Source organism: Artemia franciscana, chromosome 11, assembly GCF_032884065.1.
Source record: "Artemia franciscana chromosome 11, ASM3288406v1, whole genome shotgun sequence".
Lineage (NCBI taxonomy): Eukaryota > Metazoa > Arthropoda > Branchiopoda > Anostraca > Artemiidae > Artemia > Artemia franciscana.
Genome location: NC_088873.1, coordinates 29,662,435 through 29,686,330, shown reverse-complemented (window position 1 = coordinate 29,686,330; position 23,896 = coordinate 29,662,435). Strand labels below are relative to the sequence as shown.

General features: G+C 35.3%; 2 protein-coding genes across 2 annotated transcripts; both read right to left on the bottom strand.

Moving 5' to 3' along the window:
• Positions 1-2,409: 2,409 nt before the first annotated feature.
• On the bottom strand, positions 2,410-9,435 carry LOC136033065 (neuropeptide-like protein 31). Its single transcript, XM_065713664.1, has 3 exons — positions 9,243-9,435; positions 7,454-7,513; positions 2,410-2,624 (listed from the first exon to the last, which is right to left on the bottom strand). The coding sequence occupies exons 1-3, from the start codon at positions 9,361-9,363 to the stop codon at positions 2,509-2,511; spliced, it is 297 nt and encodes a 98-aa protein (XP_065569736.1). The 5' UTR covers positions 9,364-9,435; the 3' UTR covers positions 2,410-2,508.
• Positions 9,436-13,429: 3,994 nt separating this feature from the next.
• On the bottom strand, positions 13,430-23,361 carry LOC136033063 (uncharacterized). The gene is made up of 3 exons (XM_065713658.1): positions 23,262-23,361; positions 19,460-19,639; positions 13,430-13,607 (listed from the first exon to the last, which is right to left on the bottom strand). The coding sequence occupies exons 1-3, from the start codon at positions 23,311-23,313 to the stop codon at positions 13,498-13,500; spliced, it is 342 nt and encodes a 113-aa protein (XP_065569730.1). The 5' UTR covers positions 23,314-23,361; the 3' UTR covers positions 13,430-13,497.
• Between the last annotated feature and the right edge of the window lie 535 nt (positions 23,362-23,896).

Here is a 23,896-nt window from a genome sequence, read left to right as displayed (position 1 = left end):
TACCTCCTCGTTATATTTCATTCTTTACGCTAAAGTATTTTCAGTAATTTCAACTATTTATTCTACGGTCTTTGGGATTCAGATGTCATTCTTAAGGAACTGGGACAAAATTTAAGCTTTAGTGTAAAGAGCGAGGTATCGACGAGGGTTGAACCCCCTCATATACGCAATAAAAACATGAATATAGAAGTTTGTTACGTAAGTTCATTCGTGAGTTACGTATATTTCTTACCAATGAAATCGTTTGTAAAAAATTAAAAGTTCTAGTTGCTTTTTTACGAAATCAAAAAATTGGAGGGCAATTAGGCTTCCTCCCTCGCTCCTTTTTTCTCAAAATTTTCCTAAAATTTTCAAAATTGCAATTAATTAATATGCAAATTTCGTTTTAATTATTTACGTGCGGAGAGCCAAGATCAAAACATGCATTAATTCAAAAACGTCCAGAAATTAAATAAAGAACAAGTTTTTTTAAATGAAAGTAAGGAGCAACATTAAAACTTAAAACGAACAGAAATTACTCCGTATGTGAAAGGGGTTTTTTCTCCTCAACGCCCCGCTCTTTACGCTAAAGTTTCTTATTGTTTTAAAAATACAGTTAAGACAAAGAGTCAAACTCAAAGACAAAAACCGTAGAATAAATAGTTGAAATTACTAAAAATACTTTAGCGTAAAGAATGAGATATAACGAGGAGGCAAACCCATCATATGCGTAATAATTTGTGTTCGTTTTAAGTTTTAATTCTGCTCCTTACTTTCAGTAGAAAAAACTTTCCTTATTTATTTTTTCATTGTTTTTTCAAATAATCCTAGAAAATCCTGCTCCCCCTTCATTGAAATTTTCTTCCCCCATGAGAATTTTCTCCATGGAGATATCCTCCCACGTAACTCCCCCCTTGTTTTTTTATTTAATTTATCAAAAAGCCGACCTGAGGAGACAGCCACAAGGTGTATGACCTATGTTAATTAATGAGGAAGGAAAGTTAAGAGAAATCCAAGAGAGGGTGGTCAAAAGATTTATAACAAAAGGTAAGATTTTCAGTTTGCGGCTGGCTCTCACAATTTATTATATTATTTCTTTTCTAAACTAAAATACTAACGCTTAAAAAGGTAAGGCTATGTATAGAGAAAGTTTCAGAAATGAACTCAGCTCCAAAATTACGCAACGGGAAGGGGCCTCCATTTCAACTTCTTTCCTATTCTACGGCTTAGATAACTGCATAGAAGACATTTTTTACCTGTCTTAACTTGGAAAAAATCATACTTTTCATTAATTTCGGTTGGATCTACTTTCCTTTAACCCCAAGTTTCTAAAACACAATACATATGACCCGAGATAGAAAAAAGCTATTTGGGTTTTATTTTCAAAGTTAAACGCGTTTTTCTGAATTGTATGCTGCAGATACGTTTCTGAATGTTTCACTCTTATGAACAAAGTGTGTCAAAGTTAATCAAAGGTCAGTGCACGGGTAGGGGTGGAGGTAGATACATTCAAAGCAAAATTACCCCCATCTAGAATTTTACCCTGTATTCACCCGTTTCTCCTTGTGTATTTGGAGACATGTGTAAATGTATAATTTCTGATTCTGCTTCTATCTGCGTTAGAATTCCTTCAGTCTGCTTCGAGGAACTTATTTTGGAAAATAGTTGTGTTATGAGGTTGAAACTTCCAAGAAAGAAACTAAAAACCTAAATTATGCCCCGGGAAGGTTTTTTCTAGCTCCTATTTAACTTTAACTTTAGAAAAAGTTACGTCTTTCCCCAATTTTGGTTGGAGTCTACCCTCAGACTCCTGCTTCCAAGCGTAAAATATTCATTCAATTCCAGTGAACCTTACTACATTGAGGCTTAGATAGTGTGAGGCAATAAAGTACACTTTTTTACCAGTTGCTAAAATAAATGTCAACATCCTGATTGGTTTACTTGATAGATACGGATATATTCAATATGCCAAAGCTTTTAATCTCGAATTTGTCTTCTTGTCATTTTTCGGTGTTTCTTTTCTGAAAGGAAAAGCGGATTTTTTAGCCTTCGGTGGCAACCCTGATGCTGTATTATTTGGTAACAATAGAAAGCTAGTTTCACATAGTAAAACCAACGAAGGGATATATGCTCTTGTAATTAATTTTGGTATCATCAAGCCAGATCATTTGGGATATAGCAAATGACAGCAGATCATATCTTCAAGGAATAGTTTTGTTTTTGAAAAGGATAACCCCCCCCCCTAATGAAATTTCTGTCTGAACAGTCATGAAGCAAGGGATAAGCGCCACCTATAGAGACTGTACAATCCAATACCGTTCTTTTCCTCTTTTAATCCTTTCAATCCTTTTCTCTTTTAAGCCTGCTTTCCCCTTTTCCATGTCGATGAAATGGGCGCTGAGATTATACAAAAGTAGTAAGAAATAGTAGTATAGACATATGAGTGTTTGTTATCAATAAATAGCGCAAAGTATAACATTAAATAAGTACTATAAACAAAGAAGTGTTGCAGGTTTCCATGGAATATATTTATCCGTAATATGGCCTATATCCACCATATCCGCCATATCCACCATACCTATAAGGACGGTAGCCACCATATCCGCCATAGCCGCCATAGCCACCATAACCGCCTGGTCTGTATCCTAGAAAAAAAGGAGAATTATCATAAATAAAAATTAAAGTATAGAATATAATATTCATTTAATTTAAATAAATGAAGATTTAACTAGATCAATGGAGGCTGACTGATCGTATTTCAAACAGTAAGTAAGTAAAGTAAGTAAGACGGCACTAAACCATTAAGGTCCAAACCGGCGGTGCTGATCTCCGTTTCATGGACCTTCAGCCAGGAAGTGGAAGGGGGGTTGGGGACCAACCATCCTGTGCTTTCACACACCCTTCCTGCTTACCTTCCCCAGATTTTTCCAGGTACCCATTTAGAGCTGGGTCGACTCTGGCTGAGCTTACAGAGTCACGCCACTGACCCCCGTCCCAAACTAAATAACTGGTTACAACTGGGATTGAACCCGTGCCCCTTGGACAAAGAATTCCCACGCTAGCGCGCCAACCACTCAGCCAGGACGGCTTTACAAAAAATGTGGTTCAACCCCACTTTCTAGGGTTATAATGAAAGAAAGGTTGAGATGGCTAGGGCACGTTCTGCGGATGAAGGATGACAGATTGCCGAAGATTGTCCTTTTCGGCCAACCATCTAGGGCTGGACAGAAAGCAGATCGCCCTCGTCTGCGGTGGGAGGATGTTATAAAGAAAGATTTAAAAGAAACGGGAACTTCCTGGGATGGTGTAAAGAGGGAGGCTTTGAATAGATTGGGATGGAGGAGGAGCGTGCGTAGCTATGTTGGCCTCAGTTAACTAGGTGATGTAGTGATTCGTTAGTAGTAGTAGTAGTTGTAATTTAAATAACTTGCTGTTCTATGTTGTGGGCTCGTGAATATTCAGGTTTTTTTTCTTAGAAACCAAGAATTTTTAAACACTAAACAATTGACTTAATAAGTAACGAGGGTTATGCTTGGTCTTCTTATCCTTTGGCTCCCAATCTCCAACTCTACTTTTCTGCAATCATCCGAATCTCCCTACCTGTTTCTTCCAAGTTCGGTTTTCCCATCTAGTTTAATCAAAGAAAGCTTACGGGTAACAATAATAGCTATAATACCTATACGGAGATAGAAGCTATGGTAACAGAAAAACAATCCGTAAACAGCATGGTTCTACTTAAAACAATCGTAATGATATCTTAACCTGCTAATTAAGTACCTGAAAAGCTTTTTTAATAAAAGGAATGAGTGACCCAAAAACTTACGATGAAGAGTGTGATTTGTGCAATTTCGAGAGTGTTTAATATCTGGGAACATGTTAAGACTTTAGGATAAAATGTGAGAGGCTTAAGGAACAGCATCCCTTCTCATAAACAAGAAAATTCTCGGTTCATTTCGGGTCTGGGGTTGCTCTTTTACTGGAAAATTGACTGTTGTTTTTCTACAATTTTATATTGTTTATCCACACTAAATGTCATTGTCATTGTTGAATTAGATTAAATAAAAAAAAACTAATTTTTTTAGCTGAAAGTAAGGAGCAACATTAAAACTTAAAACGAACAGAAATTACTCCGTATATGAAATGAGTTGTCCCCTCCGCAATCCCTCGCTCTTTACGCTAAAGCTTTTAATTGTTTTAAAAAGTAGAATTGTGGCAATGAGTCAAACTTTAGCGTAAAGAGCGAGGGATTGCGGAGGGGACAACTCATTTCATTAAAGGTTCACTAAAACTTGATGAAACTTATATATTTAAAATCAGCATTAAAATGCGATTCTTTTGATGTAGCTATTGATATCAAAATTCAATTTTTTAGAGTTTTTGTTACTATTGAGCCGGGTCGCTCCTTACTACAGTTCGTTACCACGAACTGTTTGATAGATGCCGACGGCTACGACACCCAACCTCCCTTATCCCAATGTCCTTAAACCAAAGTTTAAATTTTGATTAAAAAATACATAAGAAATGATGAGCGTCCTGAAAAAATTACCTCTGGGAGAAGGTGTGCCCCAAGAATACCTGAATGATGGCTATGGTGTTTAAGTTGCTATACAGGGGGGGGGGGGTATATTGATAAGTCTCGTTCCATACTGGTGCAGTATTTCCAAATAAATAGTTAGCTATTATGTTTCAAACTTGCAATTCCACTCACAAGGACGGGCAAATGCTGATATATTCGAACTTTTTAGTGACCTACCCTCAAATATACAAACTTATAGCATCCAGTTCTAAGCCAGATATCGATTTTTCGAGTCTAAGAAAGTAAGGTGCGGTAGGCTTTACCTAAATTAAATTAAAAAAAAACAAGTTTTTTTTAGCTGAAAGTAAGGAGCGACATTAAAACTTAAAACTTAAAACGTAAGGAGCGAAAACTTAAAGAGCGGGGCGTTGATGAGTTGACAGCGTTTCTGTTCGTTTTAAGTTTTAATGTTGCTCCTTACTTTCAGCTAAAAAAACTTGTTTTTTTTATTTAATTTCTGAACGCTTTTGAATCAATGCATGTTTTGATTTTGGCTCTCCGCAAAGGAATAATTAACACGGCATTTGCAAGATTATTATTTTTTTTTTGGCTAACTGGCTTTCTCATAGTTTTCATCCAATGATTCTGAGAAAAAAAGGAACGGTGGAGGAAGCCTAGTTGCCCTGTTGTCAAGTTGTCATTTTTTGGTTACTTAAAAAGCAAACTAGAACTTTTAATTTTTTACGAATGTTTTTATTAGTAAAAGATAAACGTAACTTATAAATAAGCTTACGTAACGAGCTTTTGTAATCTCATGTTTTCGAGGGGTTCACCCCCTCGTCAGTACCTCGCTCTTTACACTAAAGCTTAAATTTTGTCCCAATTCATTAAGAATGATCTCTGAATCACAAAAGCCGTAGAATAAATAGTTGAAATTACTAAAAATACTTTAGCGTAAAGAAAGAGGTATTAGAAGGAAGTGAGCCCCTCATATGCGTCATAATTTCTGCTCGTATTAAGTTTTAATGCTACTCCTCACTTCCAGTTGAAAAAACTTTTCATATTTATTTTTTCATTGTTTTTTTTTTAATAATGCTAGAAAATCCTGCGCTCCCTTCATGAAAATTTTCTTCCCCCATGACAAATTCCTCGATGGAAAGTTCCCCCAACATATCCCCCTCTTTTCAACCCCTCCCCCAACCAAAAAATCCCCCTGAAAACGTCTGTACACTTCCCAATAAGCATTACTATATGTAAGCACTGGTCAAAGTTTGTAACTTGTAGCCCCTCCCACGGGGACTGTTGGGGAGTAAGTCGTCCCCAAAGACATAGTTATTAGGTTTTTCGACTACGCTGAATAAAATGGCCATCTCAGAATTTTGATCCATTGACTTTGGGAAAACAATTAGCGTGGGAGGGGGCCTAGGTGCCCTCCAATTTTTGTTCACTTAAAAAGGGCACTATAACTTTTCATTTCCGTTAGAATTAGCCCTTTCGCAAGATTCTAGGACTACTGGGTCGATACGATCATCCCTGGAAAAAAAAACAAATAAACAAACAAACACGCAGCCATGACCTGCCTTCTGGCAAAAATTACAAAATTCCACATTTTTGTAGATAGGAGATTGAAACTTCTACAATAGGGTTCTCTGATATGCTGAATCTGATAGTGTTATTTTCGTTAAGATTCTATGATTTTGAGGGATGTTTCCCCCTATTTTTCAAATTTTCTCAGGCTCGTAACTTTTGATGGGTAAAACAAAACTTGATGAAACTTATATATTTAAAATCAGCATTAAAATGCAGTTCTTTTGATGCAGCTATTGGTATCAGAATTCCATTTTTTAGAGTTTTGGTTACTGTTGAGCCGGGTTGCTCCTTACTACAGTTCGTTACCCCGAACTGTTTGATTCGGCGATTACCCAATTCGCCGATTCTGTTTGATTCTTTTGCTGGAAAACTCCTGGTCGATTACCCAAGCCCAAAATAGTTCTCGCTCATCCACTGAGGGATGCGTGTACGCATGAAGTTATTTCCATTAGACGGAATAAAGAAATTTAAACCAATCAAATTAATACGTATGCCGCATGGTACAAACTTGGACATCAGGGGGCGGGGGTGAAGTTCTAAGTGTAATATGTAGTTATGTCTGTTTTAGTACTGCTTTTCTATGAATCTATGACAAATGATCCATAGATTCTAAAATAAATTAGATTTTTAAAGTTGTTTTTGCACAGAGCTATAAATTCACTGAATAAACCTGGAAAAGGATGTACAAAAGTAGAAATAGAGTGATAAATTAATTCAGTAAACATTGTCATAAATGACACCCGATGTCGCAATCAGTTCTAGGTACTTGAATAGAACTTGAAGAAGAAAAACACTTGAATTAAAATGGAAGAAATTGATTGGAATAAGAATTAAGGAAAAAATATGAGGAAACGAGAAACTAATGAAAGAAAAATTATTTTGTACCTATTAGCAGGTAAGTGCGAACGCATGGTAATTTTTAATTAATTCGGTATTGAGTGACTCATACTTTTTGTATTTAAGTATAGACACAAAGAAATATGAAAATTATTGATCTGGACAATATGTTTCTTAAGGAGCAGCGGCGAAGACTTATTCTCATTTTTCATAAGGAGCATTGTAAAATGCACACAGAATTTTGAGTGTGATTATGTAAAAATAATGTAATAACATAACTAACGAAATAATAATAAAAAAAATACAGCCAAATAACATAAAGGGATCGCTTGAACCTTTCTTAAGTGTTTCATTAAAAAATCTGTTTGATCTTGGAAGTGCTCTGAAATAATATCTGAAAATTCGGATTAAAAACCAAAGAGTCGAAGTCATGTAAATAAAATATATAAATATACAAAATATATAGATAACATACCAATATATAAAATACCAATATATAAAATACCAATAAAATATAGAAAAATACCTTACCCCAATATCTGAATCGGTTCTCTGCATCTTCATCCACAGATAATTCGTCTTGAGGAAAAGCTGGAAGGGATATAATAATTTTTAAGATTTTGGTTAGAATTACAAAACCAGTAATAATTCATCGTCACCTCTCTTTTAAAGTTGTAACTTTTTATTAGGACCAGATTGAATAGGTGTGGGGCTTAATTTGATCTTTTATTGAGGGGCCCTTTCTATATGTTAAATATTTAAATAAAATATGTATGCATAATAGTTTACGTACGTATAGTTCACGTATGTTTTGCAAATTCTCCCTAATTTAGGACTATCCGAATAATTTCAATAAATTTGACATGAAATTTTACATGCATCGGTCTTCTATTTTATAAAGTATGTTATATAGGCCTATATAATAATAAACATATTAATAAATCTCATAAAGTAATGTAAACTTAAAACAAATGTATTTTGATTTTTTGGGGGCCTTTTCAAGTGTGGGGCCTGATTGGGCCCAACCGGTGCAATTGTTCTTTATCTGGCCCTGATTTTGATAAGTTGAATGAACCATGAACCACATGCATCCATAAAAGAGCAGGAAGTTTTCCTAACGCAAAGAACAGTCCAGGGTGTATTTTCAAACAGCTAGCTCTCCAAACACATTTTTTAAGGCTGTTAACCCTCTCCAAAAGAGAGTTTAATGATTATAGCTGAGTATACAGGGGAAAGTTATTTTGGTGAATCTTAGTCAAATTTCACAATCTACTGAGAAAAGTTAAAGTTTTATTTTGGTAATGCGTGTCTGATTCCCAATCACTGGTCAAACTCATATGCATTTATGTTTATACTGGTCGATTGATTGTTAGTTAAAGGCATTAGCTGTTGAGAACCAGGCTAAGGAGCTTTCACAAAAATATAACTATTGACTCTTTTCAAGAAAGTCCCCAGCTGCGGCTTAACTGCTAAAATTGCTTTGACTGGCTGGAAAGCAAATGCTGAACTATTTTACTATTTATACTAGTGATAAAATGGAATATTGAACCGTTTTTGGAAGAACAGGAAACTTAATCAATATCTTCAGAGCCAAATGCGCGGATCAAAGCAATCTATTGGTCATACCGAGTCAAAGGCAGCGAGTTGTAATCCCAATTTGAGAAAAATAAAACAAAGAATTTTTTTAAGTATCTAGGTCAAGACATAGCTTATTTCCAAACATCTTTGTGTAAGCTTCTTAAGAAAGTTTATAAAGTTCACGAATAAGGTACTTTCATATATCACCGTAAGGACATCCATCAGCTAATCAAATTGAATGTAAACTATTAAACAGCTTCACGGACTATCGCAGGATGCATAGCCAAGATTGTATTTTAGGCTATCAAAGACGTATCTCCTAACAGACAATGCACAGACCTCCAGATAATTTATGAAAATTAGATTGAAAATTGCCCCTTTTGACTTTTTGCGAAAATTTCATTGACTTTTTACAAAAAGTTTAATCTGTAAGCGCTATGATTTTCCCTTATAAAAAATAATCTTCACATTTTGTAAGGATGGGGTACTGTGAGATACACTTACTGAGATGGAGGGCCTCTGACCCGAGCCCTTCTCCTGGATTAAAAAAAATCCTAGAATTTGTGGCGACTAATTATTTAGATTACCAAGTAAAATGCTTTTTATCACTACTAGTCCTCCTTCGAAGAAAACTGTGCTTACATGGAAGGAATGGGGGGGGGTATTCTTTCAAAACGTTAACTAATTTACATTTAAAGGTTTCTAATATTAAGTATCTTAAATAAGGAACCATTAGGCTTACCAATTACTGCAGCAAAGATTGTGAACAAGGCAAGGAATAATGCGAGCTTCAACATAGTGTATAATATTTGACTTGTTTGTCGTTTCCCAAAAAAGCTGACTGACACAAAACCCAAAAGCATGCAAGATTTATACCAATTTCAATTATTTTCACTAACGACAATGGACATTATTTTGGGGTTTTCCAGGCAATTGCAGCGGTATTCTGAATGTTTTGTGCAGGTGATTGGCTGCTCTTGGGCATTGTTGGATAACCTGTCCAAAAACTCTAGGCGTCAGGCATAATGCGAGACAGTTATTCACCGAACAATCTAGTTTCATTTGACGTCATTCACCAATGTAGATTTCAAACATTCTAATATGTTTATAAACAAGAGCACGATTGTTTGGGGTTCCTTTATAGAAATATAGGGTATTTGTGAAATATCCGGACCCCACCCAAGAACTGAAGTTAGATTAGTCCTAATGAAATATACCAAATATGATGAAAATACAGCACTTTAGGATCATAACTATGGAAACTACAGAAAAAAATACAGAGAGCAAACCGCCCAGACCAGATTAAGTTAAATACGTAACCTAATCACCTCGATATATTAAATATTTAATAAAAATATACCTGCATCGCATTTTCTTCTCAGCAAGACTAAGCTAATTATAACCTACTGCAGATAGACAAACCAGTTTTTCTCAGATTTTACAAATTATTAAATAAAAAAAAAACTAATTTTTTTAGCTGAAAGTAAGGAGCGACATTAGAACTTAAAACGAACAGAAATTACTCCGTATATAAAATGGTTTGTCCCCTCCGCAATGCCTCGCTCTTTACGCTAAAGTTTTTAATTGTTTCAAAAAGTAGAATTGTGACAAAGAATCAAACTTTAGCGTAAAGAGCGACGGATTGCGGAGGGGACAAACCATTTTATATACGGAGTAATTTCTGTTCGTTTTAAGTTTTAATGTCGCTCCTTACTTTCAGCTAAAAAAAATTAGTTTTTTTTATTTAATTTCTGAACGTTTTTGAATTAATGCATGTTTGGTTTTGGCTCTCCGCACATAAATTATTAAAATGAAATTTGTATATTAATTCTTTTTTTGGCTAAATGGCTTTCTCTTAGTTTTGATCAGACGATTTTGAGAAATAAGGGGTGGAGAAGGAGGCCTAGTTGCCCTCCAATTTTTCGGTTGCTTAAAAAGGCAACTAGAACTTTTAATTTTTAACGAACGTTTTTATTAGTAAAAATTATACGTAACTTATAAATTAGCAACTTACGTAACAAACTTTTATAATCTTATATTTTTATTATGTATACAAGGGGGTTTGTATCCTCGTTAATACCTCGCTCTTCACACTAAATCTTAAGTTTTGTCCCAATTCTTTAAGAATGACCCCTGAATCAGAAAGGCCGTAGAATAAATAGTTGAAATTACTAAAAATACTTTAGCATAAAGAGCGAGGTATTTATCTCCTCCTAAATACCTCGCTCTTTATGCTAAAGTATTTTTAGAACCCCTCATATGCGTTATAATCTCTGTTCGTTTTAAGTTTCAATGCTACTCCTTCCTTTCATTTGAAAAAACGTTTTCATGTTTATTTTTCATTGTTTTCTTATAGTAATGCAAGAAAATCATGCGCCCTTTTCCTTGAATTTTTTTCCCCCATGACAGATTCCTCCAAGGAAATATCCTCCAACATATTCCCCTCCCCTCAGCCCCGCCCCCCAAACAAAATAAAATCCCCCTGAAAACGTCTGTACACTTCCCAATAACCATTACCATATGTAAACACTGGTCAAAGTTTGTAACTTGCAGCCCCTCCCCGAGGGATTTCGGGGGAGTAAATCATCCCCAAATACATAGTTATTATGGTTTTCGACTATGCTGAACAAAATGGCTATCTCAAAATTTTGATCCGTTGACATTGGGAAAAAATGAGCGTGGGAGGGGGCCTAGATGCCCTCCAATTTTTTTGGTTATTTAAAAAGGGCACTCGAACTTTTCATTTCCGTTAGAATGAGCCCTCTTGCGACATTCTAGGACCACTTGGTCGATACGATGACCCCTGGGAAAAAAAAAAAAAAAAAAAATAAACACGCAACCGTGATTTGTCTTCTGGCAAAAAATACAAAATTCCACATTTTTGTAGATAGGAGCTTGAAACTTCTACAGTAGGGTTCTCTGATACGCTGAATCTGATGGTGTGATTTTCGTTAAGATTATATGACTTTTAGGGGGTGTTTCCCCCTATTTTCTTAAATAAGGCAAATTTTCTCAGGCTCGTAACTTTTCATGGGTAAGACTAAACTTGATGAAACTTATATATTTAAAATTAGCATTAAAATGCAATTCTTTTGGTGTAGCTATTGATATCAAAATTCAATACAGTTCGTTACCACGAACTGTTTGAAAATTCTTGAGTGGGGTTGGACATTAAAAAAGTACCCAGTATAGTCTAATTAAATCACATTTTTCAAAAGTTTCTCAAATGAGCTTGTTCAACAAATAGACTCAGCAGGGGCTGCTATCCCTCCCCCTAGGAAACCCAACTTACACTGGATATTACCTCTTCTTGGTCTTACTTGCGCTAGATATTGTAACCTCTCTGCCAAACTTCCATAATATATTCCGGCTTATCGGTCCAATTTATAATAGATATTATTATGATGCTTTGTACAGCTTATATTAGATAAAATTGCTTTTCGCCAAAATTTAAAGAATTTCACCTTTAGCTGACATGAATTTTGAAATTTCTGCTACAGCAACTACTGCCAGTATAACCTTCTTGGAAACTGTTCCATTAGATACGCGGTTGCAAAATTTTTATCGAAGGACGATTACTTAAAATAGAGAAATAATTGGATCAATCAGTTCTGTAATTATTTTCTGCAATATTGATGACTTACTTCCAAGAGGAAATGAACTAACAGAAGGAGTATTCATTGATTTACTCAACCGGAGAATATTATTCATCCTTGATTTACCTCAAAAATATGTTGGTCCGGGATTCGATGGATACAGTACATTGACAGGCAATGAAGGTAGCATTCAAGCTATTCTGCGAATAAAGTTTAAAAAGCCGTGGTTTTCAGTACCAGCCAAAGACTAAATCTAGTCGGTAATGTTGTGAATATGGCAACTGAAGTCAAGAATGCGGCTCCCAGAGCAGGGGGCAAGAGGGGGGGGGGAACAAGGGTCCATATCCAGATACTCAAGGGTAGGGGCAATATAATAATTTTTTCCAAATTATTGGGGATCAGAAATTTAATGGTAAAAACAAATTTTTTTAGCTAAAATTAAGGAGTAATATTGGACTTAAAACGACAGTATATATTCGTATATGAGGAGGGTTACCCCTTATATACCCCTCACTTTCTATGCTACTCACTTTATATTTTTAAGTTTGGCTTTTTATCCTAATTTTTTAACATTGCTGAAACACATAAGCACCTGGATTGAAATAAGAAGCTTTTTTAAAGCTCTAATAAACTGAACATAAGAAACGAGGGATTAAGAAGGGACAGTCCTACTTATGTACAAATATCTTTCTAAGTTTTAAGTTTTAATCTTTCTCCTTAATTTTTTTTAATAATTTTTTTTCTATTTAATTGGGAAGTGTACATTGTGCGGCTCAATTGATATATTGAAATATTGACGAAATTAAATTATAAATACTTTAAATATTGAAAATGGATGTAATCAAGTTGATTACAGGAAGCAAATTGAAAAATTCTAAATGTGAGAAATTTTTTTCATTATTCTTGTTTTAAGGGGGAGGGCGTTAAATTTTGTTCCAGTAACACTTAGTTTCTTGCACAAAACTGCAGCAGTCTTAGAGCTAGAGGTGCTGAAATATATTTTTAACCACTGTTATTGATTTCTTTTTCTTCCTTTTATAAATGCGGCTCTGAAAATATATTATAGAAAAAGAAAAATCTTACAAGAAGAAACACAAAACCAAAACAATTAAAAAAAGAAAGAATTCTTCAGATGTATGTGAGTAATTGTTTTGGTAATAATGATACTACCTCGGATAAGATACAACACTTATTTTATTCTCTAACAAGGTTTGAGTGCATATGGCTGAGCAGGACTTCTTCTTAAAGGGCTAATAGCAGGACAGTATTTGGAAAGTTATGAATAATGGGGATTCACAAATATGCTAAAGCTAAAAATACTTAATAGATAAAATTATAGATAATATTTTATTTTAATATATTTGCAAAAAATAATGTTAATGGATTATAAAACTTGCAGGCCTAACGACGTCCACGGAAGCCTCCAATGATAAATCCACCTCCATATCCAGGTCTGTGTCCATAAGATGGGTATGTTGGTAATGCTGGAACAATTGGACGATGATAGTAACCTAAAATAATTATTAATTAAATTGATAAGCTGTGTGTAAAAATATTTAAATATATTTTGACGGATTGTTTCCATGAAAGTATAATATATGCTTTGAATTTATGCTCCTATTCTTTCTTGTCACATGTTTTTGGTTGACTTATAACCAACCCCCCCCCCCCAAAAAAAAAAAAATACCCTCCCACATAAAATACCCCCTACAGAAACATCCTCACCCTTATAAAAATACCCCGTAGGAAAATACCCCCTCCCTCGTGGCCGGTATGTCTCCAATCACTTTTGACTTAAAAGAAAAGGACTAGAACTCTCAATTTCTGATCTAATGAGTACCCTTCAAAGTTTCTGCGACCATGAGGAGGATCTATGGATGAAGGTGCGGTCCCCCTCCTATATGGGATAAACTCTGCTCACTTTTGGGCTTAATGATATTCTTTACTTTCATCATAACGGCGTAGACCAGAAATATTCTCAGAAATCATAAGGGAGTCGATATCAATTTCCCATTGTGATGCGTTCTTTAAAGTTTCTTTTGTATCCCCCCCCCCGTTGGGAAAAATACATAATTTTTACGCTGGGGATTTTTATGAAGGGGGGACTGTCGCGGGGGAATTTGCAGTGAGGAGAAAATTTTTGGGAATAATTTCCTTGTGGGTGATTATACTCCACAGGGGTATTTTCCACGAAGAGGCATTTTTACGGGGGGGGGGACATTCTCCGCATGGGGCTATTTTGTCTTTGGGGTATTTTCTGGGGGCTATTTTCCGTGAGAGGGTGTATTTTCCGAGGGTATAAACTCCTTGAACGGATATTTTCAAAGAGGGCATTACGTAATTGCATGACAGATAGACAGAACATTATGTAAAAGGAACAAAACAGAACTTGAATTCATCTGTAAACCTCTTACAAATATGCAAAAGCAGTTGTATTCTAGTTGCCATTATGTTCCCACAAGATTTGCACGACATCTTGTACGTAAAGCTGTGAACGTATTTCTAATTAAATAAGAGTTTTGAATCCTTCTGAGCTAAACCCAAAAACCAGTGGTTAGTAATCTATAATTTCTTGGGAGGAGTCTGCCTTAATGAGTCTCTGTGCCCAGCATAATTCATGTCCCATCTATTTTCAGATAGAAAGTAGATGGGTTTTAAGAGTTTTAAGGCTTTCAAATGCATCCTCTAGCTCTCTTTGTTCCAAGGTTCTTTTTCCGTAAGTTTCAGGCTTGAGTGGAATAGGTGAGCGATTTAAAACTCTCAGCGAAGCACTTCTTGCAAATTTTAGAGAAAGAGTGTAATCTCTACAAGGTATCATCACCCTATCCCATCGTTTTAAGGTATGGATAACTTGTTGTTTTGTGGGGCTTTAAAAGGCCATGAACAAACTTCATGCCTCTAATCATACGTACTGAGAATCATTGTATTAATCAACTTTAAACACTGTGCAAAATGCATAACTTCTATTAAAACCTTGCAGAAGGTAATGGTAGGGTCACTGCAGGGGCTATTGGTATTGGAGGAAGCACTGACTCACATTTCTCGTAGTCTTACAGATTGGAAATACTTGCAAGGTATCCGCTTAAAGACGGTACTGCAAGACTGACTACCTTACTGCTAAATAGCCTGTGGTTAGTCGGAGAATGTTGCAGGGGCCACGATCCCCTGTTACTTTGGATTTAAATGATACAGGTAGAAAATACTTTTGTATTTTGTTCAAACCACGGGGTAACATTCCCACCCTGTATATGGGGTGACTCCCGACTCAAGCCACAATTACTTCCCCTTTTTAAGTGTTAGAACTTAAATTGTTTCGCAACTGGTGACAAAAATTATACAGCTCGGTTCTCCAACACATTTACATCAATTCAGAACATATCTAGATTTTGTAGAGATGCAGGGGTGTCGAGGGGGTCACAGACCCAGTTTGTACCTCTAATCATGCAGGTTGAACATCTTTGCATGAACCCGGTCTAAACAAATTGCCAAATGTATAACTGTCTACTATAAATTTATAGCGATATCGAAAAGAGGGAGGGTGTTGAGGGGCTGCTTGCGCTGTAGGAAATGCATTGTCACTTTTTTCCTCCAATTCCTCAGATAACAGATGACTACATGATTCTGGGTGAAGTAAGTTTCCAGCAAGCCTACATTGACTTACAAAAATTATTTGAAACTAACACATCTTTTTTATTTCTTACTATTCTTGATCCACAACAAGTTTTTATTCTTAATTTGGGCATAACATTTTTAAAACTTATAGATTATTTTTCCAATAGCATGAATATTTTCATTGAAAATAAGCATAGCCATTTATCAAAAGCAAGAAATAAGTTTATTTTTCTGTTTGTTAAAAATGAGGGATCAAGACTTGGTTTAAGATATCAACTTTCCCAGATTGTAAATAAATATAATCTATTTGATTTAGTTAGAAATTTACCATCACTCAATACACATAAAAAGATATTGAAAGTGACAGTCGTTTCTGCCGACAGTAGCGGGGATTGAATGTATTATTGATTTATTTATAATTTATTTTGTAAATCCCATCCCTATCTCCAAGAGTCGATGTTTTTTGTTGCTTTTTATCCTTTTGCTTTCCTCCGTACTCCGCGAGAACTATTGATGTATAATTTCTTTTTCCTTTTTTCAAACAGTTCGTGGTAACGAACTGTAGTTAGGAGCGACCCGGCTCAATAGTAACCAAAACTCTAAAAAATGGAATTTTGGTACCAATAGCTACATCAAAAGAATCGCATTTTAATGCTGAATATAAATATAAGTTTCATCAAGTTTAGTCTTAGCCTACCCATCAAAAGTTACGAGCCTGAGAAAACTTGCGTTATTTTAGAAAATAGGCGGAAACACCCCGTAAAAGTCATAGAATCTTAACTAAAATCACACCATCAGATTCAGCGTATCAGAGAACCATACTGTAGAAGTTTCAAGCTCCTATCTACAAAAATGTGGAATTTTATATTTTTTGCCAGAAGGCAGATCACGGATACGTGTTTATTTGTTTGTTTGTTTTTTTGTTGTTTTTTTTCCCAGGGGCGATCGTTTAAGCCAAGTTGTCCTAGAATGTTGCAGGAGGGTTCATTCTAACGGAAATGAAAAGTTCTAGTGCCCTTTTTAAGTGACCAAAAAAATTGGAGGGCACCTAGGCCCCCTCCCACGCTAATTATTTTCCCAAAGTCAACGGATCAATATTCTGAGATAGCCATTTTATTCAGCGTAGTCGAAAAACCTTATAACTATGTCTTTGGGGACGACTTACTCCCCCACAGTCCCCGTGGGAGGGGTTACAAGTTCAAAACTTTGACCAGTGCTTACATATAGTAATGGTTATTGGGAAGTGTACAGGCGTTTTCAGGAGGATTTTTTTGGTTGGAGGCAGGGGTTGAGAAGAGGGGGATATGCTGGGGGAGCTTTCCATCGAGGAATTTGTCATGGGGGAAGAAAATTTCCATGAAGGGAGCGCAGGATTTACTAGCATTACTTAAAAAAAAACAATGAAAAAATAAATATGAAAAAGTTTTTTTTCAGCTGGAAGTAAGCAGCAGCATTAAAACTTAAAACGAACAGAAATTATTACCCATATGAGGGGCTCACCTCCTCCTAATACCTCGCTCTTTACGCTAAAGTATTTTTGGTAATTTCAACTATTTATTCTGCGGCTTTTGTGATTCAGGGGTCATTCTTAATGAATTGGGCCAGAATTTAAGATTTAGTGTAAAGAGAGAGGTACTGACGAGGGGGCGAACCCTCTCATATGTGTAATAAAAACATGAGAATACAAAAGTTCTTTACGTAAGCTAATTTATAAGTTACGTATGTCTTTTACTTATAAAAAGATTCGTAAAAAAATTAAAAGTTCTAGTTGCCTTTTTAATTAACCGAAACTCGGAGGGCAACTAGGCTTTCTCCCCCGCTCTTTTTTTCTCAAAATCATTCAATCAAAATTATGAGAAAACCAATTAGCCAAAAAAAAAATATACGAATTTCGTTTTAATTATTCCTCTGCGGAGAGCCAAAATCAAAACATGCATTGATTCAAAAACGTTCAGAAATTAAATAAAAAAAACAAGTTTTTTAAATAGAAGTAAGGAGCGACATTAAAACTTAAAACGAACAGAAACTACTCCGTATATGAAAGGGGATTTTCCTTCTCAACGCCCCGCTCTTTACGCTAAAGTTTTTTACTGTTTTAAAATGTAGAGTTAAGAGAAAAAGTCAAACTTTAGCGTAAAGAGCGGGGCGTTGAGAAGGAAAAGCTCCTTTCATATACGGAGTAATTTCTGTTCGTTTTAAATTTTAATGTCGCTCCTTACTTTCATTTAAAAAACTTGTTTTTTTTAATTTAATTTTGTTCAAAGAGACGTAGCGAGTTGCCTCTCTGTCTCCTTTGTGTGAAACTTAAACATAATGTTTTTGTTCAATGATGTCAAGTTCAAGCACCTTACTGATAGAAATGGAGGGCTGGTGGACATTGGAGGCTCTATTGTCGTATTTTGGCTTTCCAGTCACATATCTTCCACCTCAGGACACAGTAAAACGTAAAGAGTGTCCAGATCTGATTGACATACACGGCTTAAGGTGTTTTTGGAATAGCATCTGTTCCTTGTCTATTCCTAAAAGATTACTTTGGGAGACCTGAAGTCCTCCACTCACAAACCAAGGTTTAGATATTGCAGACCTAAATCGTTTTTGCCTCCAGTCAAGATTTAATTCGTTATTGCACTGAACAAGTCATAGCGGGTCATAGGCCGTGTACAATTCAAACAAGGTGCATATCAGCCAGGATGGTTTGTATGCACCAGGAGGGTTGCATAACACCATCCCTTCTGCCTTAAAAGCTGGTATAGGACTGGGAGTAGATGGCGGGTGCATGATGGTGGGCCATAGCCATACCTCCAGTAATGCAGATCAGATTTGTTGCACAGTGTAGGTTTAACATGGTGTGACATTTCTACTCTTCATACCATAATATACACGGGAAGAATGATCCAATTTCATAATTTGGGGCCCCGTTTCTTGGATCTGTGTAGGTTTTATCACGTAAAGATACATTTTATGGACTTAACAATTATTTTATATTAATGGTTATTTCAACAATTTGGTCTGATACACGACTGACTATGAGGGTGTCCTGGGGCGAAAAGGGGGAACAGAAAAAGAAGTGGTAGCAGTCAATCCTATTTAACCCTTAATTAGCCACCAAACTTATAATTTCCGATCAAATGAAACCACTTTCAAATTTGACGATTTCTTTAGTACGATAAGCTCAATGGACTAAACTAATTATTGAAAAGAAATATGCTGATGACACATCACTCATTACTTAGTCACCGCCACTGCATTCTCTCTTATAAACTTTTTTTTTTTTTAATAAATCTCATGGAAAAATAAGAGTCCATTGTTAGTTTTGTTGTCATGGAAATAAGTCGATAAAACGGTAGCTCGAAGTCTCTACAAAATATACACTGAATAAACAAGCATAAACCATCTACCGGCAAGAGCTGAATACCATATGTACTGCTTTAAGTGCAAGTAGCCTTCCCCAACATACTAGGATTGCATATACCGTTCCCTCCTTTATTTGGAGACAGGGCTAGTATCAACATTGTTTTAGAAAGGTCTGGCTATAGAGTCTGAACCACATATTAGCCAATTTTGATGCCAAGATGAGTAATTAGTTTTTGTCATTTTTATTCCTTGTTTTTTCCCTCAGGATATTAGACTGATCATGAGTTCTCTACCCTTTTGCTAATTTTCCTCTTACTAAAATTAAGGCATGAACTTTTGCTAGATGGTAGGCTTTAGTAATCAGTAATGCTGGCCATACAGAAACTGTTAAAATTACCTCCTCCATAACCATATCCTCCACCGTATCCATAGCCATGGCGCCTGAAAAATAATCTATTTGATGCTTCTTCTTCATCAATATCTTGCGAAGCCGCACTGACTTGTGGAATCTCTTGAAAATTTGCGGCTATAGATGAATAATCATCAAAAATTATTGAGTCTTGTGGAAGTGTGTCACCTGAAATAGACGGCTTCGTAACCAAAACTCTATAAAACAGGAGCTTCAATAACAGCATATATATATATATATATATATATATATATATATATATATATATATATATATATATATATATATATATATACATATATATATACATATATATATAAAATCAGTTTTTCATCGGAATTAAATCAATAAAAGTTTTTTTTCTAATGAAAGTAAAAAGCTACAGAAAATCTTATATCAACCAGAAAACATTTCAAATAGAAAATATATATTATGTTATATATTGTTACTTAGGATTCATTTATAAGTGCATTCAACATAGTTAATGGGTGATTGCAAATGTTTATTTACTGACCTTTTGTAAAATGATTGACTGAAAATTGTATTTCTCTAAAGCAACTGCTCATTACTAAACTCTATCATTCTTGAAATACTTTAGTGGTACATACAAAATGATTTTTGCCATGGAAGGAGAGCTATTAGACTCCCTCCCTGTCCAACCTCACAATACCAATGATAAAGACGTAGACAAAAACTACTGTTGGAATAAAAAAGGATTATATGTAAATTTCTACGCTCCCCTCCCTTCCCCAAAGCTCATTCTATATTTATATCAAGAGTCAGTGAGATTGCATTTAAATCCTCTTGTTGAGCCTTCATCCAGCTTTCCCCGCCTCAAAAATTACCCGCTGTTCCTTTTCCATAATAGGTGACGCACCATTACACATCACCGCATACTATTTTACAAAATATGAACCAAATCAGTGTGGTTACATGAAAATAAAAAAAAAATCGGAAAATTTGTCTTTGCAATAAGAAGAGGGGCATCGCCCCTTTGCGCCTTTATTCACGCCTAGTCTAACTAAAGTAATATGATATGACTTTCAGTCAGATCGTGGTAAGGAAGTGTAAGTAAGGAGCGATCCAGTTCAGTAGTAACTGAAACTCTAAAACACGGAATTTTGATATAAACAGATACATCAAAAGAATCAAATTTTTATGTTGATTAAGTAAGTTTCATCCAGGTTCATTCTTACCGGTCATAGGTTACGAGCCTGAGAATATTTGCCTTATTTTCAAAAAAAGGGGGAAAGAAAAAAGACTTTTACCTAAACAGCCAGGGTTGAGGAAGTGGTAACCCACCTCACATACAGAATAAGTCTTATTCGTTACAAGTTTTGATGTCACTCCTTCATTTCAGTTGGAAAAAAAAAAATTGTTTCATCTTTATCTTATATAAAAAAAAATCTTTTGAAATCAAATTCTGCGAGAGCGGACGATTTATCGCTTCGAGCGTTTAAGGCAATGATAACATTATATTCTGCTGTGTCTGTTTTTTATTATAAATCTGTCAAACATTTCGTTGCAACGAACTGTAAGCAAAAAGCGACCCGGCTCAATAGTACCCGAAACACTAGGAAACAGAATTTTGATACGAATAGATATACTAATAGAAAAGAATTTTTATGCTGATTTCAAATATATAATTTTCATTAATTTTAGTATTGCGCATCAAAGGTTACTAGCCGAGCAAATTTGCCATATTTTCTAAAAAAGGAGGAAACACCCCCTAAAAGTCATAGAATCTTAATGAAAAACCCATCACCCGATTTGGCGTATCAGATAACCCTATTGTAGAGGTTTCAAAATCCTATCTGCAAAAATGTGGAATTTTGTATTTTTCTTGCCAGAAGAAAGATCACAGATGCCTGTTTATTTTTTTTCCTATGGGGGATCATATTGACCCAGTGAGTCCCGTCGGGAGATGGCCAGATCGGACGGAAATGACTATTCCTAGTGCACTTTTTAAGTGACCAAATACACTGGAGGGCAACTAGGCTCCCTCTTGACGCCACTTTTTTCCCAAATCGTCTGATCAAAATTTTGGTATAGCTATTTTTTTTCAGCATAGTTGAAAGGCCCAATAACTATGTCTTTGGAGATAACAAGACCCCCCACACCGTCTGGGGAAAGGTCTCTAATTTTAAAAATTTGCCCAGTATTTACGCATGGTATGTATTTGTACGTAGTGTATTGTGAGGTATGCATAAATTTTTCGGGGGGGGGGGAAGGTGAATTTTGTGCTTGGGGGATTTTGCACGGGAAAAATTTTCCAAGGAAAAGGAAGTTTCCAGGGGGTTAACTTTTCAGTGGAAACTTTATACTGGAGGAATTTGCCAGAATTTTCATACTAAATTTCTTTATCCCTTGCTTTCTCTTTATCAACTCAATTTTACGCGTGAAGATCGTTAAGGGTGATTTTCCAGGGTAAATTCTCAGCAGGATTGAATTTTCCGGAGGATATTTCCATGAAGAGGGGGATTTTCCACGGAGGTGAAGCCAGATACCCTAGTATTATTTGAACAATGATCAGAAATTAAATTAAAAAACAAGTTTTTTCAACTGTAAGTAAGGAGCAACATTAAAACTTAAAACGAACAGAAATTATTACGTATATGAGGGAGGTTGCCCCATCCAAGTTTATTTTGTTCCAATTCTTTAAAAACGATTCCTGAAACACGAAGGTCGTTTAATTAGAATAATTTAAAGTACCAAGAAACTTTAAGGTGAAGAGCGAGATGTTGAGGAGGCGAAAGCCCCCTTCATATACATAGTAATTTCTGTTCGTTTTAAGTTTTAATGTTGCTCCTTAGTTTAAGTTGAAAAAATTGTTGTTATTTTTTTAAATAAAGAAAACAAGTTTTTTCATCTGAAAGTAAGGAGCAACATTAAAACTTAAAACGAATGGAAATTATTACGTATATGAGGGGGTTGCCCCCTCTTTAATACCATGCTCTTCGTGTAAGATTCTTTTTAGTACTTTCATAAGACCTACTTATTTTAATTGAACCCTTTGTGATTCAGGGGTCATTCTTAAGGAAGTGGAACAAAATTCCTAACTTTAGAGGAAATAGCGAGGTATTTACGAGGCGCGAACCCCTCATATACGTAATAATTTCTGCACGTTTTAAATTTTTATGTTACTCCTTACTTTTATATGAAAAAAATAGGTTTTTTTTTATTTAATATACGTTTAGGATCGAATCTGCCATCGCGTGGACTTGCGTCCCCCATAACCAGGAAGATCAATATGCAGTTTATCGATAATTTATATAGGATTTAAACAGCTTCTGCAACAGGCTTGAACAAAAACGTTTTACCCCTACTTCTACTAACTCTGTTCCTCCAATTCTTTATCTAATTTTAGGTATGACTGCATGCCTCCAGACTCTGGCGTACACCGAAATACTTGTTGCAATACCCCTTTATTCATGCAAATGAGATTCGAATTCATGGTTTATTGCTAAATCCATTGGGACCTGAAAATAATTCCTGAAGATGCTACAAAAGGAGTTTCTAATGAGAGCAACGTCTTCCAAATAGTAAAAAAGGGAAAAATAGTTAAAAGTATAAATAGTAAAAAAAGAGCAAACAGAAAGCAAATGAAACACTTTTGGAAAATCTTTAGTATCTTGAGACCCAGAAAAAACTCAGCAAATAAATTTAGCTTATTTTTCCATTGTGTTTATTTTGGGGCAATAGTCTCAACCTTAATATTTCTTTTCTTGAAAAATCTAGATTCGTTTCTTTTGAATCAAGAAGCCGGAACATTAAAAGCACTAGAAGGTACCTGTAGAACTTAAAATACTTCCCAAGAAAACGGTCAGTAGAATTGCCCACATTTTGTTGAAAGTTTCCCAAATACAAAACAAAAATCAACTGCAGTCTAAAGATTTTCTTTGCTTATATACGAATACGAAATTTGCAAGCTGTAATGTAAAGTTGTCAGTGAACAGCGACAAGACTTTCTCAGCAAGACCTGTTGATTGCAGACACGACTTTTGTGTTTGCTTTTTGCAAATGTTTATTAACTTAGTCGATTTTATATTTCCCATTTTATAGTTCAAAGACCGTTAGACCGGAAAAAAATTATGCAAGTAACAAAATACCTTCTGTAATAATAGCTTTTAAACCATCCCAACTAACTGTTCAATTTGATAAAGCTCACCTTTTGATTTTCTTTTCAATTTTGTTCTAAAATGGGGGAATCGATTTGCTCTAATGCATTTTCCCCTACTTAAGTGTTGCTGCTGCTGATCCGCCAGGTTAAGTTTCCTTTTTTCGAACTTTTCCTCCAGTCAGCTCTTTAGGATGTAAGTAAAAGAAAAAAGATGTTTCGCCGGGCCTTAACTCAACATAAAAATAAGTCTCAACTAGTCATCCCAAGAATAAGCAGTGCTGAAAGTCAGTTTCTGAGAGGGTGAA